Below are 13,124 nucleotides of genomic sequence, written 5' to 3' on the forward strand. Positions count from 1 at the left end.
CCTGCTGACCCACAATGAACCACCTGAGTGAAAAATCAACCTTTGCTGTGTTAAGCCTCTGAAATTTCTGTGACAATTCGTTCTGCAGCATAAACAGCCTCTCCTGACTAATATGAATGCCTCCTCTAAGGCAGGGGCCAGCAAACTTTGCCTGTAAAGGACCTGGTGGTAAATCTTTGTGGCTCTGTGGGCCATAGGGCCTCAACACCTCAAATGGAAGGCAGCCACAGACTGAATGTAAATGCATGAGCGTGGTTGTGCTCCAACAAAACGTTATTTATAAAAACGGACCCTGCTGTAAGGAGTTGTTACGAGGAGTAAAATGCATGAGGCCTTAAAGCATCTTGTCCTGGACCTGGCACACTGCAGCTCCTTTTCTTCCTGCCTTCTAAGAGGTCACACTCTGACTTTCAGAGGCTCGGGCGGCCTATCACACATTTGCCGTGCTCAGTATTTACCACAGCTCGGAGCCTGTTTTGCTGAAACTGTCCTTGCCCCCCCTTTCCAGGGTTATGATGGTGCCATGCGGCGGCACGTCATTCATTTTACATAATCATCTAATAATAGCTCCAGGAGAGAGGTTTGTGTGTAGTGTGTGAGCTTCTCTGCATTATTTCATTAAATTTGCATTAAAATAGCAAATGTGGGGGAGAGGGGCGTCCACAAAGGCTTTTACTGCCTGTTTTCCTACATACTAAAGGGGTAGGAATTGGTTTCTGAACTAAGCCTTCTGGAAGGGAACAGTGGGGTGCAGTAGTGAGGCAAGCAGTAAGCGCTGATGAGTTCAGCGGGCTTCTCCCACGGGAGGGACGTCCCACTGAGCTCCACGGCGTGAGCTCCCGCAGCCATTCTGTGCTGGGGTGCTCTGCCCAGTCAAGACTGAGGCACCCTCCTTAATAATCCATTTAGAATTCAATTCCACCCTCTGTCATCATGTGCCTATTATGTGCCGATGGGGAGACAAAAATGAACCATTGTCTCTACCCTGGAGGAGTTTACCATTTACTGGAAACAAATGTTCTCTTCACTAGAGACATGAGACGTACTGGAATCCAGTCCACGGAAGCTCTTTCTAAGAAGAAATTGAAGAGAGATTTTTTATACGGATTGGTTTCATTGACCTGATCAACTGTGTAGCTGAGGAGGGCTGTGTGTCTGAGGAGTGTGAAAGATGAGCTGGGCTGCCCAGGCTCTCTCCCCTACACAGTTGCCATGAACTTGAAGTTCTGAAATCAGAAATTCTTTTAGCTTAAGTGTTCTCCTCTCCCCACTGGGGTTTTCGTTTTTGTTTTGTTTTGTTTTAACAACACAAATATTCCCAGGAAGGAAAAAAATGCAGCCTTAGTGTTAAATGGTTGATTCATTAATGTTCATTTGTTTCTCCATGAAAGAGATGATTCAGGGCAGCAGGACTAGCCACAACCTTCCAGAATTTACTTGACTGTCAGTGCCTCAGATCCTCATTGGAACGTCAAGAACGCTGCTTGGTCTTGCTGGATCCTGAGATTCAGCGCTTCCACCAGAGCCTGCCTTAGGACGGAAGAAGGCCCTAGAAAGCACAGGACAGGAGGGTCACTCAGAGCTGCCAGGAGATGCTCGTAGGTGCACACTGGCTGCTACTGCCAGGGGGCCCTACCCACAGAACAGAAGGTGACCAGCTAGGTGCATTATGGCCTCCTAATCTTCAGCTTAACACTATTATATTAAAAGGTCTGTCTTTTCCACAGTTGAGCCAAGATTACCTCGTCACTCTGAGAGGGGGAAATACGGCAGGGAACGTATCAAAGCATAAGAAATCTAATGACTCAACGCTTTACTTATAATCTGGATTTTATATTTCCATATTATATTCAAGTTTATACCCTATTCTTCTATAAATATTATTCTGTATTCCGCTACATCATCATATACATTCAAGTCTAACACACGCGCATAATAACGTTCACATGTCTTTTGTCAAAAATGGCCCTGAACTCTCTTTGTGTTCCTTTAGGTTAATATTGTTTAAAAGCATGTCTGGCCTTTCTTTGTCTACACATCGAGAAATTATCTACTGCATAAGAAAGGCTAGTATGTTAAGTGAGCATAGCCTGGATTAACAGCACATATGACTATGTCTTTATCGACCTCATTATCAAATCATCGCTCAGAAGAGGCAGGTGTTTCCTTAAGAGTAAAATGAGTGTAGAAACAGGCTTAATAGCTCACAGTAACCTCCACTGAGCAGAAAGCTTGGGAAGGACATATTGTGTGTGTGTAAAGAGGATCCCTTTAATTCCTCCAGCAACATTATTTATGTCGCTTGATACTAGTTTAGACTCAATTGACAGTTTCTTTTTGATTACGCCAGTGGGAGTTCTCTGGGCCAGTCAACTCCCACTTCCTCCCTGACCTCCCTGCTTCCTGTTCCTGCCATTTTCTTTGCTTATCTCCAGTGGCCACCTGAGATGGGGTGATGAAGTTTGTTTATCCCTCCATTCATCTATTGAGTGCCTAGCACACGCAGGCGTTCTGCTCAGCTCAGGAAAGCGTGGTGAGCTAGACAGACCGGGGGAGCTGGGCAAGTGGGCAGAGATCCAAAGGATGAGGAGAGGCGTCCAGGTGAAGGGGAAAGGAGGAGACAGGGAAAATAGTAAGCATGTAACTGGAGTGCCCTTCACTCCAGGGCACAAAGAGCAGGAGAAATGTTACATTTTCTATTTTTCCAATTTTCAGATAACTCCGGTTTGAGTCCCCCTTTATCATGGGCTGTGTGGAGTCTAAAGACAGGAGGACTGTTGAATATCCTGCCCCTCCGCTTTGGACTACACCTCTACACCCACCACCCCCCTGCCCCCAAGGGGCCTGCAAGGGCTGACTCGGCACAGGGCCCAGGCTCAGGCTGAGGGCAGCTCCCTGCCCGGCCGGCAGCCCCCAGGGGAAGGCAAACACCTCGTTGGTGGCCCTTCTTCCTCTGAACCAAGCTCAGTCCTGTGACCTTCCCAAGTCTCTGAGAGTGTCAAGAGTTCAGGGGTCCTGCCCCCCATCCCTGGTCCAGCCCCCTCAGAGGAACCATTTCCCGACTGAGATCAGGCCCCTACCATGAGCCCCCCACCACCCAGCAAGGGTCAAAGCCCAAAGCCTCTGGCCACCTCCTCTGGGACAGTCAGCTAATTCCTGTTGAGGCCTAGACCTTCCAAATCCATAAGCCTGAGAGATGCTAGGCTGTCAACAGGCTTCTTCTCTCTCAAATCACGTGCATGCATGTGCAAACAGCTTATTCCTTCCTGATGCAAGGAGACTCCAAATGTTTAGAAATAGGAAGCTGACCTTCTCAGGGTGATGCAGGGAGGATGATGGGGGCAAGGCAGACTGGGGTAGAGGGGTGTTAGATTTTTTTCCCCTGGTGAGTCTTAACCATAAAAAACAAACATACACAACTCAAGACATTAATATACTCTCATAAATTCACCCTATTATACCAGTACTAGCTGCTTATTTTTGGTCAGGCACTACAGGCTCTACACTCTACAAACACTGCTTCATGTAATCCCAAATCAACTTTATGGAGGCAGGGACTACTGTTGTGCCCATTTCACAGATGAGGAAACTGAGACCCAGAGAGGGTGAGCAGCTTGCCTAAGCTCACCAGAGAGAGAGTGGGATCCAATCCTAGGTCGAATTGGCTGTAAGCAGGTGTTCTTGACCTTGGCTGCCCATTACCATCACCTGAAGATTTACCCCATGCCCAGGTCATGCCCCAGACCAATGACATCAGAATCTCTGGGGGGTGTGGCCTGAACACCAGCACTTCTATAACTTTCCAGGTGACGCCCAGGCTGAGACCCATCACAGAGTCTCTGCTCTGTGCCTTGGGCCAAAACACTGCGTTTTCTGGGTTAGCAGCTGTGTAGCTGGAGGCACCGATGCCTGAGACAGGAGCACTGGACAGGGGCAGGCTTGGGGCTTGGGCTCTGAAGGGCTTAGTTTTGGACATATGAGTGTGAAGCATCTTTGGGTCAGTTTCATCTTTCACCCAGATGAAACTGTTCACTTAGAGAATATCCAGGTGGCAGTGGGATGGAGCTTGGGGCCTGGGGGCTGGGCACTGGCTCTCAGACACTGGCTGAAACCATGGGGATGGTGAGCTCATCACCTCCCCTGGAGAGTGTGGGCAGGATCCACGTCTGGACAAGACCTTACAGGCCTCCAAGACCATTGCCATTGGCCAGGTCCCTTCAGTGTAACTCTTAACTGTTAGATGGGCTAACTGGGAAGAGACGGCAAAAGAGACGTGAGGGGAAAATAGAGAAAGAGCAAAATGCCAAGAAGAAAGCAATCGGGAGAGGTGGCCATGGCTTTTCTTTCCCCTGTGCTTCTTGCCTCTGAGCTGGTGGCCCTGGAGCAAGAAAAGGGAGGTTCAGGATGGAGGGTCCTTAGAGATATCCACAGTTAGAATTTAAGTGGCGACCAAGGGCCCAACTGAAACCCAGCTTCCTGACGCTGGGGCCTTGTCCCTCCTTCCAGTGGCACGGCTGAGCTTTTCTTCCAGGTCAGAGGGGAGTTGAGGAGGTGGAGAAGCCCCCAAGGCCACAGGCGCCAGGCCCCCTGAATCCTCCAGCCAACGTCTTCCCTGGCAGACTAAGGTTTTCAAAGTGTGCTTGTTAAAAATGTGGCCACTCTGAGGGTGGAATCCTGGAAACTGCATTCTTAACAAGCCCCCCTGATGATTTGGCCACACAAGGCGTGATGGAGTGGCTCAGAAAGCGCTCCTATTCTCTCTCCCTTGACATTATTTTAATAGCGCCCCCCCCCCCCAAGCTTCGGGTACTGGATAAACTACAAATGCTGTCCCCTCACCCACAGCCCCGCCGAGCTGCAGTTACTGGTGGGAGTTGGCCCTATTTCTTTGGTTCCCTGGGCAGAAAGGCAGTTAAGCTGCCCTGGCCGCAGGCCTGAAGCTGTCCTTCTGTCTTCAGCCTCTGGGGACAGGGCATGACTATCCTCACAGGCATTCTGGAGCCTCAGGATGGCATTCAAGCTTTTACATGCCTCATTCAGTTTTACTGACTTTTGAAAATTATCTGCCAGAAAGACCTCAGCACTCATTTTGCTGTTGAAGGTGATGATGCCCCAGTAAAGACACTTGGCTTTTCAATCTGAACTCAAATTTATACATGGAAAGAAAGTATTTTGATCTTCCTTACTTGAAGTTTATCATTCACAACTGGGAAACTAGGAGAATGTATTTGCCTAAGTTTATCATTTGTTTTCTAAAGAAATTCAGCTAGAATCTGGGTTTGGTTATAAATAAGAGACCCCCTGAATAGTGGCTTATTGAAATAGGAGTTTTTCTTTGACTCACATGGTAAAAAGACTAGGGGTAAGGAGCAGCTTAAAGATATCAGGGCTGAGGTCTCTTCAGTTCTCTTGGCCTTACCCCCAGGGTGCAGAATGGCTACTGTCGCACCAACCATCAGGTCTTCCTTCTAGGCAAGAGGAAGCAAGAGGGGGCAAGCAAAATCTGATCGGAAATCCCCAGCAGACATCCTCTTCTATCTCATGAGTTAGAAACTGTGTCACATGGTCACTTCTAACTGCAAAGGTGGCTGGGAAAGATTGTTTTGTTTTAGCTGGCTACGTTGCTGCACCCAACAAAATTAGGGTTCTTTAGTCTAAAAGCAGGGAAGAATGGATGCTGGGTTGGCAATTGGTAGTCTCTGACCAGGTAACTGAATGCTAAATTAGTGAGAGGAAATCCGTGAGAAGCAGCAATTAATATACAAGAACCAGCTTTGGCTACTCTTATTTGGAAAAAGCAGTTCCTTTCAACTGTTCCTTATTCAACAGTCACTCAGATGCATTTCATTCCCGCCCCACCCTTTTTTTTTCATTAGACCAGGGAAAAACTGCAATTTACAAATGGGAAGTCAGTCTCAATATATAACTGGCCTTCTTGCCTCTCACCATTGTTTTGTTCCTATAATTGGCATCATATGCTGCCTGAGGACAATTAAGGGGCCTTCATGTCATCACGTGGGATGGCTAACCCGTGTTAATGAGGAAACTAAAGAGCATGACATTTAAGTATGATATTTTCCTGTGAACCTCTTGGTTTTCAGGTCTCTGAGTCTGTGGAGGAGGTGAAGTGTTTCTCCCCCCGCACCACGAGGTTGCCATAGAGCTACTTACAGCTGCTTTTATGAATGTTGGGAGTCTCTATGGCAATCCCTTTACTTCACCTTCACTCTCTTCTCGCAAGAGCAGTGAAGAGGATGAAGACCCAGTCCTACCCATTGTGAAGGGCGCTGACAAGGAAAACATCCCCCACCTCACAAGGCGCGAACGAGAGGGTCGGATTTGTCATTTCGATCATGTCGTGTTTGTTGAGTCTTGCCATGCGATAAGAGTGTTTTAATGTGCATTGTTTTTCCTTTCCCAGAATGCCCATATCATAAGCCCCTGGGTTTCGAGTCAGGAGAGGTTACACCAGACCAGATCACCTGCTCCAACCTGGAGCAGTACGTGGGCTGGTATTCCTCCTGGACCGCCAACAAGGCCCGACTCAATAGTCAAGGCTTTGGGTAAGCAGAGCAGGAGGCTCAGGCGATATTTTTTTTCATGTGATTTGAAAAAGTAGGTCTCTGTAATAAATTAACGACACAGAATGCATTTATTTATTCAACAAATATTGACTGAGTGCCTTCCGCGTGCCAAGGACAGTGGATACAGCAGTGAACAAGGTGAATGAGCTCCTCACCTTCGAGAAGCACGCAGTTTAGAGGGGGGACTCTAAGCACATTGTCACACAACTGGCCATCCGCCAAGTGTGATGAGTGCTGCAGAGGAGAAGAAAGACCTGGTCCACTTGAAGCACCAGGGAAGGAAAAGATCTTTGGCCTGAGAGTTGCAGTTGGCCAGGTGGGGGGAAGGGGGAGAGAGGCACAGGGTACAGCAGGTGCAAAGGCCCTGAGTTGGGAAGATCCCTCAAGTGCATGGATGGGGACTATAAAGAAAGCCAGTGAGGTTAGCACACAGGTGAGATGAGGCTGGAGAAGTAGAAAGAAATCAGATGGTGCAAGGCCTTATAAGTCATGTTAAGGACTGTGGTCCTTATTTTAGAGATAATGGGAGAACCCTGAATGTGCATTAATTAGAAAACAGGTTTGTGCTGCTGTAACAAACAGCCCCAAAATACAGAGACTTAATCAACTTGGAGGTGATCAGGCAGTCTAGGGTTGTTATGGCAGCTGGATGGTATCAGGGGCCCAGACTCTTTCTACCTTGTTCTCTCACCCTAACATGAAGTTTCCACCTTGGGATCCAAGATGGCTGCTCTAGCTTCCACTATCACATCCACATTCTACTCAGGAGGGAGAAAAGAAGAGCAGAGTGCATATACTTTTCCTTTAAGGATACATACATAATCCTGCTGGCCACTTCTACCTACATCCCATTGATCAGAATCTGGTCCAACTGCCGCTCCCAGCTACAGAGGAGACTGGGAAATGTGATCTTAGCTGGGTGGCCTCTTGCCCAGAGAAAATTTAGGGGTTCTATTACTAAAGGAAAGGGGAAGAGGATATTGGGAGACAATGAACAGACTCTATCAGAGGAAGATTTAAAGTTGGAGAGTATCACAATCAGATTTATGTTTTAAGTAAAATCTTCTGGCTCTTGTGGGGAGAGCTGTTTGGTGTGGGGTACGGGTGGGGGGTGAGGTGGGGAGAGGAATCCAAGGAGACCAGTTAAGTAAGCTATGGCAGCTGTCCAGGCAAGAACTGAGGGTGACGTGGGCTAGAGTGGTGGCAGTCTAATGGAGAGAAGTAAACGACTTTGAGAAACATTTGGAGATGGAGCCAAGAGATGGATTAGATGTTTGAGGTGACAGAGAGGAAGGGGGTAGAATTCAGAGAGATGAACCCTGGAACAAGGGGCTGGGGTGAGGATAATTAGGAGCTCTTTTGGGACATGTTTTATTTGAGATGCTATATGGCATCCAGTAGTTGTCTAGCTAGCAATTGATTCTCAGGGTTTAGAATTTAGAAAAAGTCTGAGATGGACCTAAAAGTCAGGAGCCACCCAAGGAGCAAGTCCAGAATTAGAAGAGAAGGCTGCCAAGGGCCGAGTCCCCGAGAACCTTATTAATGTGCACAGGTGCGCACACACAGGCACACGCCACAAAGGGAAACTATAGATTTCCACAACTTATGAGGATATAACTAAAAAATAAATCCGTTCCTTCAGTGGTTGCTTTGCTTTACAATTGTGAAAAGCCCTTGCAGAGCCACTTGGTTCCATGTTCTGCACATGGTGCCTACCATGGCGTAGATGACAGCACCTGAAGGAGACGCAGATAGGTATGAAGAGAGTGAAATTAAAGAAAAAAAAAAAAAAAAGACTTACGGAAAGAGAACATCAGGGGAGACTAATGAAAAGGGAAGGGGGCTGGAAGGTGCGATTACCATGGATTGGCATGTTTTGAAAAAAACATGCTCAACCACACCCCAAAGGTGATTTCAGCTACAGTTGAAGGCATTTCTTTGACAAATTATTTGAATCTGGCAATTTTTCCTTGGGCGGTGGAGGTGCAGGGAGAAACTATACAAGTATCACAGAGGCCGGACACTTCTCGGAGACAAGCTTCTGGGTACTTAACAGATTGCAGCTCAGACTGCCCGAGCTTTGTGGGGGCTCTTCAGGTGCTGGCATCCCCTCAAAAGACAGCACCTCCCAGCTCTTTGGAGGCGCTCACGGGGAAACGCTCCTGGTGACTCGCTGTGTCCGCGGCAGGTGCGCCTGGCTCTCCAAGTTCCAGGACAGCAGCCAGTGGTTGCAGATAGATCTGAAGGAGGTCAAGGTGATTTCGGGGATCCTCACCCAGGGGCGCTGTGACATCGACGAGTGGATGACCAAGTACAGTGTGCAGTACAGGACCGATGAGAGCCTGAACTGGATTTACTATAAGGACCAGACCGGAAACAACCGGGTATGTCGGGCTTACCCCAAACCAACTTCAACACAGCCCCTCTGGGACACCCCTCCCACCCATCCCTGTGTTCCTGTCGCCACCTTCTGTCAGAACACTGACCCCACGGTATGGTGAATCATCCGTGCTTCCTCCCCACAACACTATCTGCTCTCTGACGACGAGGCAGGGGTCTTTGCTTGTATCCCTCATGTCTAGCACAGTTTGCGAATGAGTGCCATCGTATGTGCAAAAGAAGTCTTTGAATTCTCACATCAGCACAGAGTTGCTTGAATAATCAAGACTGGCCATTGGGATTCTGCCAAAGTCACTGGACCTTGAACACTTTGCTGCATGGGTCTGGCTTGACCTACTACTGATGTGGCTAGGTTCTTGTCCCTTTATGTAGATATGGCCTCTCCTTACTATTGAGACCGACAATCTCAACAAATTAGCCACTAAACTGTATAAATGGTTAAAACAAGTCCAGCTGAGAAGAAACATTCACTTAAACCTTTGAGCAACTTTATATCCTACTAATCTCTGAGGGCTGAGACCCACCCAATTCTTGCTCATCACAGACTAAACACAGTAGGCTTTTGATTTTATATATTTTATATAAATATATACACACATATGTATATTCATATATGCATACACATATATACACATACAAATATATAATCAATATTTTACATATATATACACACACACACACATGTAAAATGTTATCTGCAATGAAATAAAAACTCACTAGCTGTTTGGAAATGTTAACTGCCCTTTTGTCTGAGAGGACTTCCCCCAGCTAATCTGGACATTTCATCAGGTTAAGTAGGCATGTGCAGCTGAACATCAGAAGGCTCTATACTCTCTTGATGACAATTTGTACAGCAAGACATTCATGGGTTGAAATTTCAAGGAGTTTGACCACAATAGGAAAAACCATCTTGATACTTGGACATTTTATTTCATTTTTGTTCCTATTAGTTGGCTTTTCAAAAAGATATGAAAATTCTTTTTCAAGCTCTACCGGTGTTTCTGAAGGCCTTGATAGTTCTTTGCAAAGAAGTGTTCCACTCCAGCAGTTGTGAGATCTGGGGCCTGTTCCATCCTCCTTCTTCACTGGGCTCCTGATTTAAAGAGGTTCAAGGGCAAACAGCTTAGAGAAGGGGATGTGGGGTGTTGCTATTGGGAAGAAATAAAGGCAAGATCATGGCAGCTGAGGTCCTTCTTGATTTGTGTATGGATGAGGTCAATGTGGCAGCCAGATTTTTTCCAGGAGATAATCCCAGAAGGAAATGAAATGTTCCAGTGTCATTGGGTAGAGCACTAGGACTCTGGAAAAAGTGCACAGAAGTTTCTTTGAAGATATAGCCAAATATCCATTGTACCTTATGTTACAGCCACTGCGTAATTGCTATGTTACATCCCAAAACACAGGAAGCAACACCTTTTTCTATTTTGGGCACTGCTCTCCCACTTCGAGAATCTTCTCTCTAGTTTTTATGTCCTTTGGTTTTTTAAAAACATTTTTTTCCAAAAAAAGTATAAAAAGTACTTGCCAGGGCTTCCCTGGTGGCGCAGTGGTTGAGTCCGCCTGCCGATGCAGGGGACACGGGTTCGTGCCCCGGTCCGGGAAGATCCCACATGCCGCGGAGTGGCTGGGCCCGTGAGCCATGGCCGCTGAGCCTGTGCATCCGGAGCCTGTGCTCCGCAATGGGAGAGGCCACGGCGGTGAGAGGCCCGCGTACCGCAAAAAAAAAAAAAGTACTTGCCATTTGTATCAATGTAGACACACACAGTTAAGCTTTGGCTCACAACTTTAGAGCCAGCTCACAAGTTTTCACTTGAGCCCCACTTTGGCTACCTTTGGAACACAGGAACATTCCTCTCTTAAGTATAATGTGCTCCTTTTCAAAATTCTTGTCAAAATGCAAAGGATTAAATCACAAAATTGGTGGTAAGAATCAAGCAGCATTTTCTATCAGCGCCGTCTAGTAGAACTTTCTGCAATGAAGGAAATGTTATTATCTGCAGTATCCAATATGGCAGCCACTAATCACATACAGTATTGAGCACTTGAACAGCAGCTAGTGTTACTGAGGAAGAACTGTTACCTAATTTTAATTCATTTAAATTGATGCCTGGAGCATGTAGGTGCTGACAATCATTCAAGGTTAGATTTTGGGGGACATCAGCAAATTCTCTGCCCTTTCAGCACTGAGATTTTCCATAGTTAAAAGTTGGGGCCAACTCCAGACAGGAATCTGTCTTCCTTTTCTCTCCCCTTCTGTGATGGTGATAGGATTTCCTCCCTCTCTTTAGGTTTTCTATGGAAACTCGGACCGAACCTCCACAGTCCAGAACCTGCTGCGGCCCCCCATCATTTCCCGCTTCATCCGGCTCATCCCGCTGGGCTGGCACATCCGCATTGCCATCCGGATGGAGTTGCTGGAGTGCGTCAGCAAGTGTACCTGATGCCCGCCTCAGCTCAGCACCTGCCAGGGGGTGGAGGGTGCAGCGCGGCCCATGGGGGAATGCTGACTTACCACTGTGACCAAAAGGGCTGGATTTTACAGGCTCTTTTCAATGCGGAGCTGGGCAGAGAATACTTCTTTCTTTTTTGTAAGATATAGTTTCCAATTTCAGTGAAAGGAAAAGAAAATGAACTTATTCCCCACTCAGGGCGGAAGAAAATAAGAACAAAGAAAATGTCCCTAAAAACAATTTTCAAGCAAAAGCCTAAGTAGCAGGAATAATTTGCTGCTCTCGGGTTTTTTTGGTTTGTTTTTGTTTTTGGTCTCAGTGACACTGTGAAAGGTGCAGTCCCAGGGGAATGAAAAGCAACCCTGATAATTTGAAAATTCTTTTGCTTTACCACGTTCAAAACAGGAACATAGAGTTTCATAAAGCCTCCCTTTGAACGCAAAGGGGGAGCGAGCTTGTGGTTTCTTCTAAGTTTTCATTAAATCATGGCCTTTTAGGACTTTAGAGCACTGCGTTTGCAGAGTTTTGGGGTGACTGGGTGGCGCAGATGAGTCTGGTGGATGGGAGCCCATGTCCCAGTCTCGTGAGAGCCGTGCATGACCAAACACCCCAGAGGTAGGAGGGCCTCCCCTGCTTTGAGCTTTCACCCCTCACACCTAACCCTGAACACAGGGATGGGGGGAGGTCCAGAGCTCTTATCACATATAGCTCCATTCTGCAGTCCCCTCAGGCAAATGATCCCAGTCTGTGGTCACTATTTAGGTGAATACACGGGACAGGCTGCATATGTAAGGAGCAAAGTTTTCCTGTATTTAGGAACCCCAAATGACCAGAACACACCAGAATTTCCTTTTATCTAGGGCTACCATTTTTCAACAAGCTTACACTTGGAAAACAGTTGGCCAGGAGCTATCACTGGCTACACAGAGGAGGCCCATCAGCTGAGTACAGTCTGCAGGAAGTGGTCAGGCCCTACAATCTGAGAAGCGTGATGCGGCTAGGCCGCTGGTGAGCCCAACCTTCCAACTTCTGCCCCCTTGCCTCGTAACATCTGGGCTCAGCCTGGCCTTCCCCTCCTGGAGGAACTCTGCAAGCAGGGAGCTTGGGGGAAGGACAGTCTGCCTTTGTCGTTTATAGCGCAGCCTGAGTTTTCAGGCCTTTACCTGGAAGAGGCTGATGACAGGGCGGGTGGGCAGGAGAGGATTTGAAAGCAGGAGCCGAGAAGGGGTGGAATCAGAGGATGAGGGCCCTCCAGTGAGACTGGGGAAGCCAAGACTGTCCTGGTCCTGAGGCAGTGCAGCCTCTGCTAGCAGCTCATTTCTCTGAGTTACTTTCTGTTTTCAAACGCCAAGCCGAGGCAATGGACTCACACCAACACGATCCTGGACATCGTATTCACCTTCTCTGTGAACGGCCAGCCTCCTAAAATCCCCAAATCTCTTCCCTGGTGTTTTTGGGCTTAGAACAGCTTATTTAACCTAGCATCTTTCCAATCCCCATGCTGTATACTTAAACGTGGAAAAACGCTTTTCTCTGCTCAATCTTCTCTCACATATAAAGGTATCAATTCAGGGTAGGGAAAAAAAAAAAAAACCTTCTCTGGCCTTAGGACACATGGACAAATCCACTTTGAACAGAATGCCTAGAGATTCTTACTAGGAAAGCTGAACGAACTTTTATCGTGACATGG

The 13,124-nt window shown here is 47.2% G+C and overlaps 1 protein-coding gene across 1 annotated transcript in view; it reads left to right on the forward strand.

The window, feature by feature from the left end:
• RS1 (retinoschisin 1) overlaps positions 1-11,425 on the forward strand; it is a 21,376-nt gene extending 9,951 nt beyond the window's left edge. Inside the window, exons 4-6 of the mRNA XM_007467405.1 lie at positions 6,422-6,563; positions 8,773-8,968; positions 11,273-11,425. Coding sequence (XP_007467467.1) covers positions 6,422-6,563; positions 8,773-8,968; positions 11,273-11,425 — 491 coding nt within the window. The remainder of the gene's footprint in view (positions 1-6,421; positions 6,564-8,772; positions 8,969-11,272) is intronic.
• The last annotated feature ends 1,699 nt before the right edge of the window (positions 11,426-13,124 follow it).

The sequence above is a fragment of the Lipotes vexillifer genome, unplaced genomic scaffold (assembly GCF_000442215.2).
Source record: "Lipotes vexillifer unplaced genomic scaffold, Lipotes_vexillifer_v1.1 scaffold318, whole genome shotgun sequence".
Classification (NCBI taxonomy): Eukaryota; Metazoa; Chordata; class Mammalia; order Artiodactyla; family Lipotidae; genus Lipotes; species Lipotes vexillifer.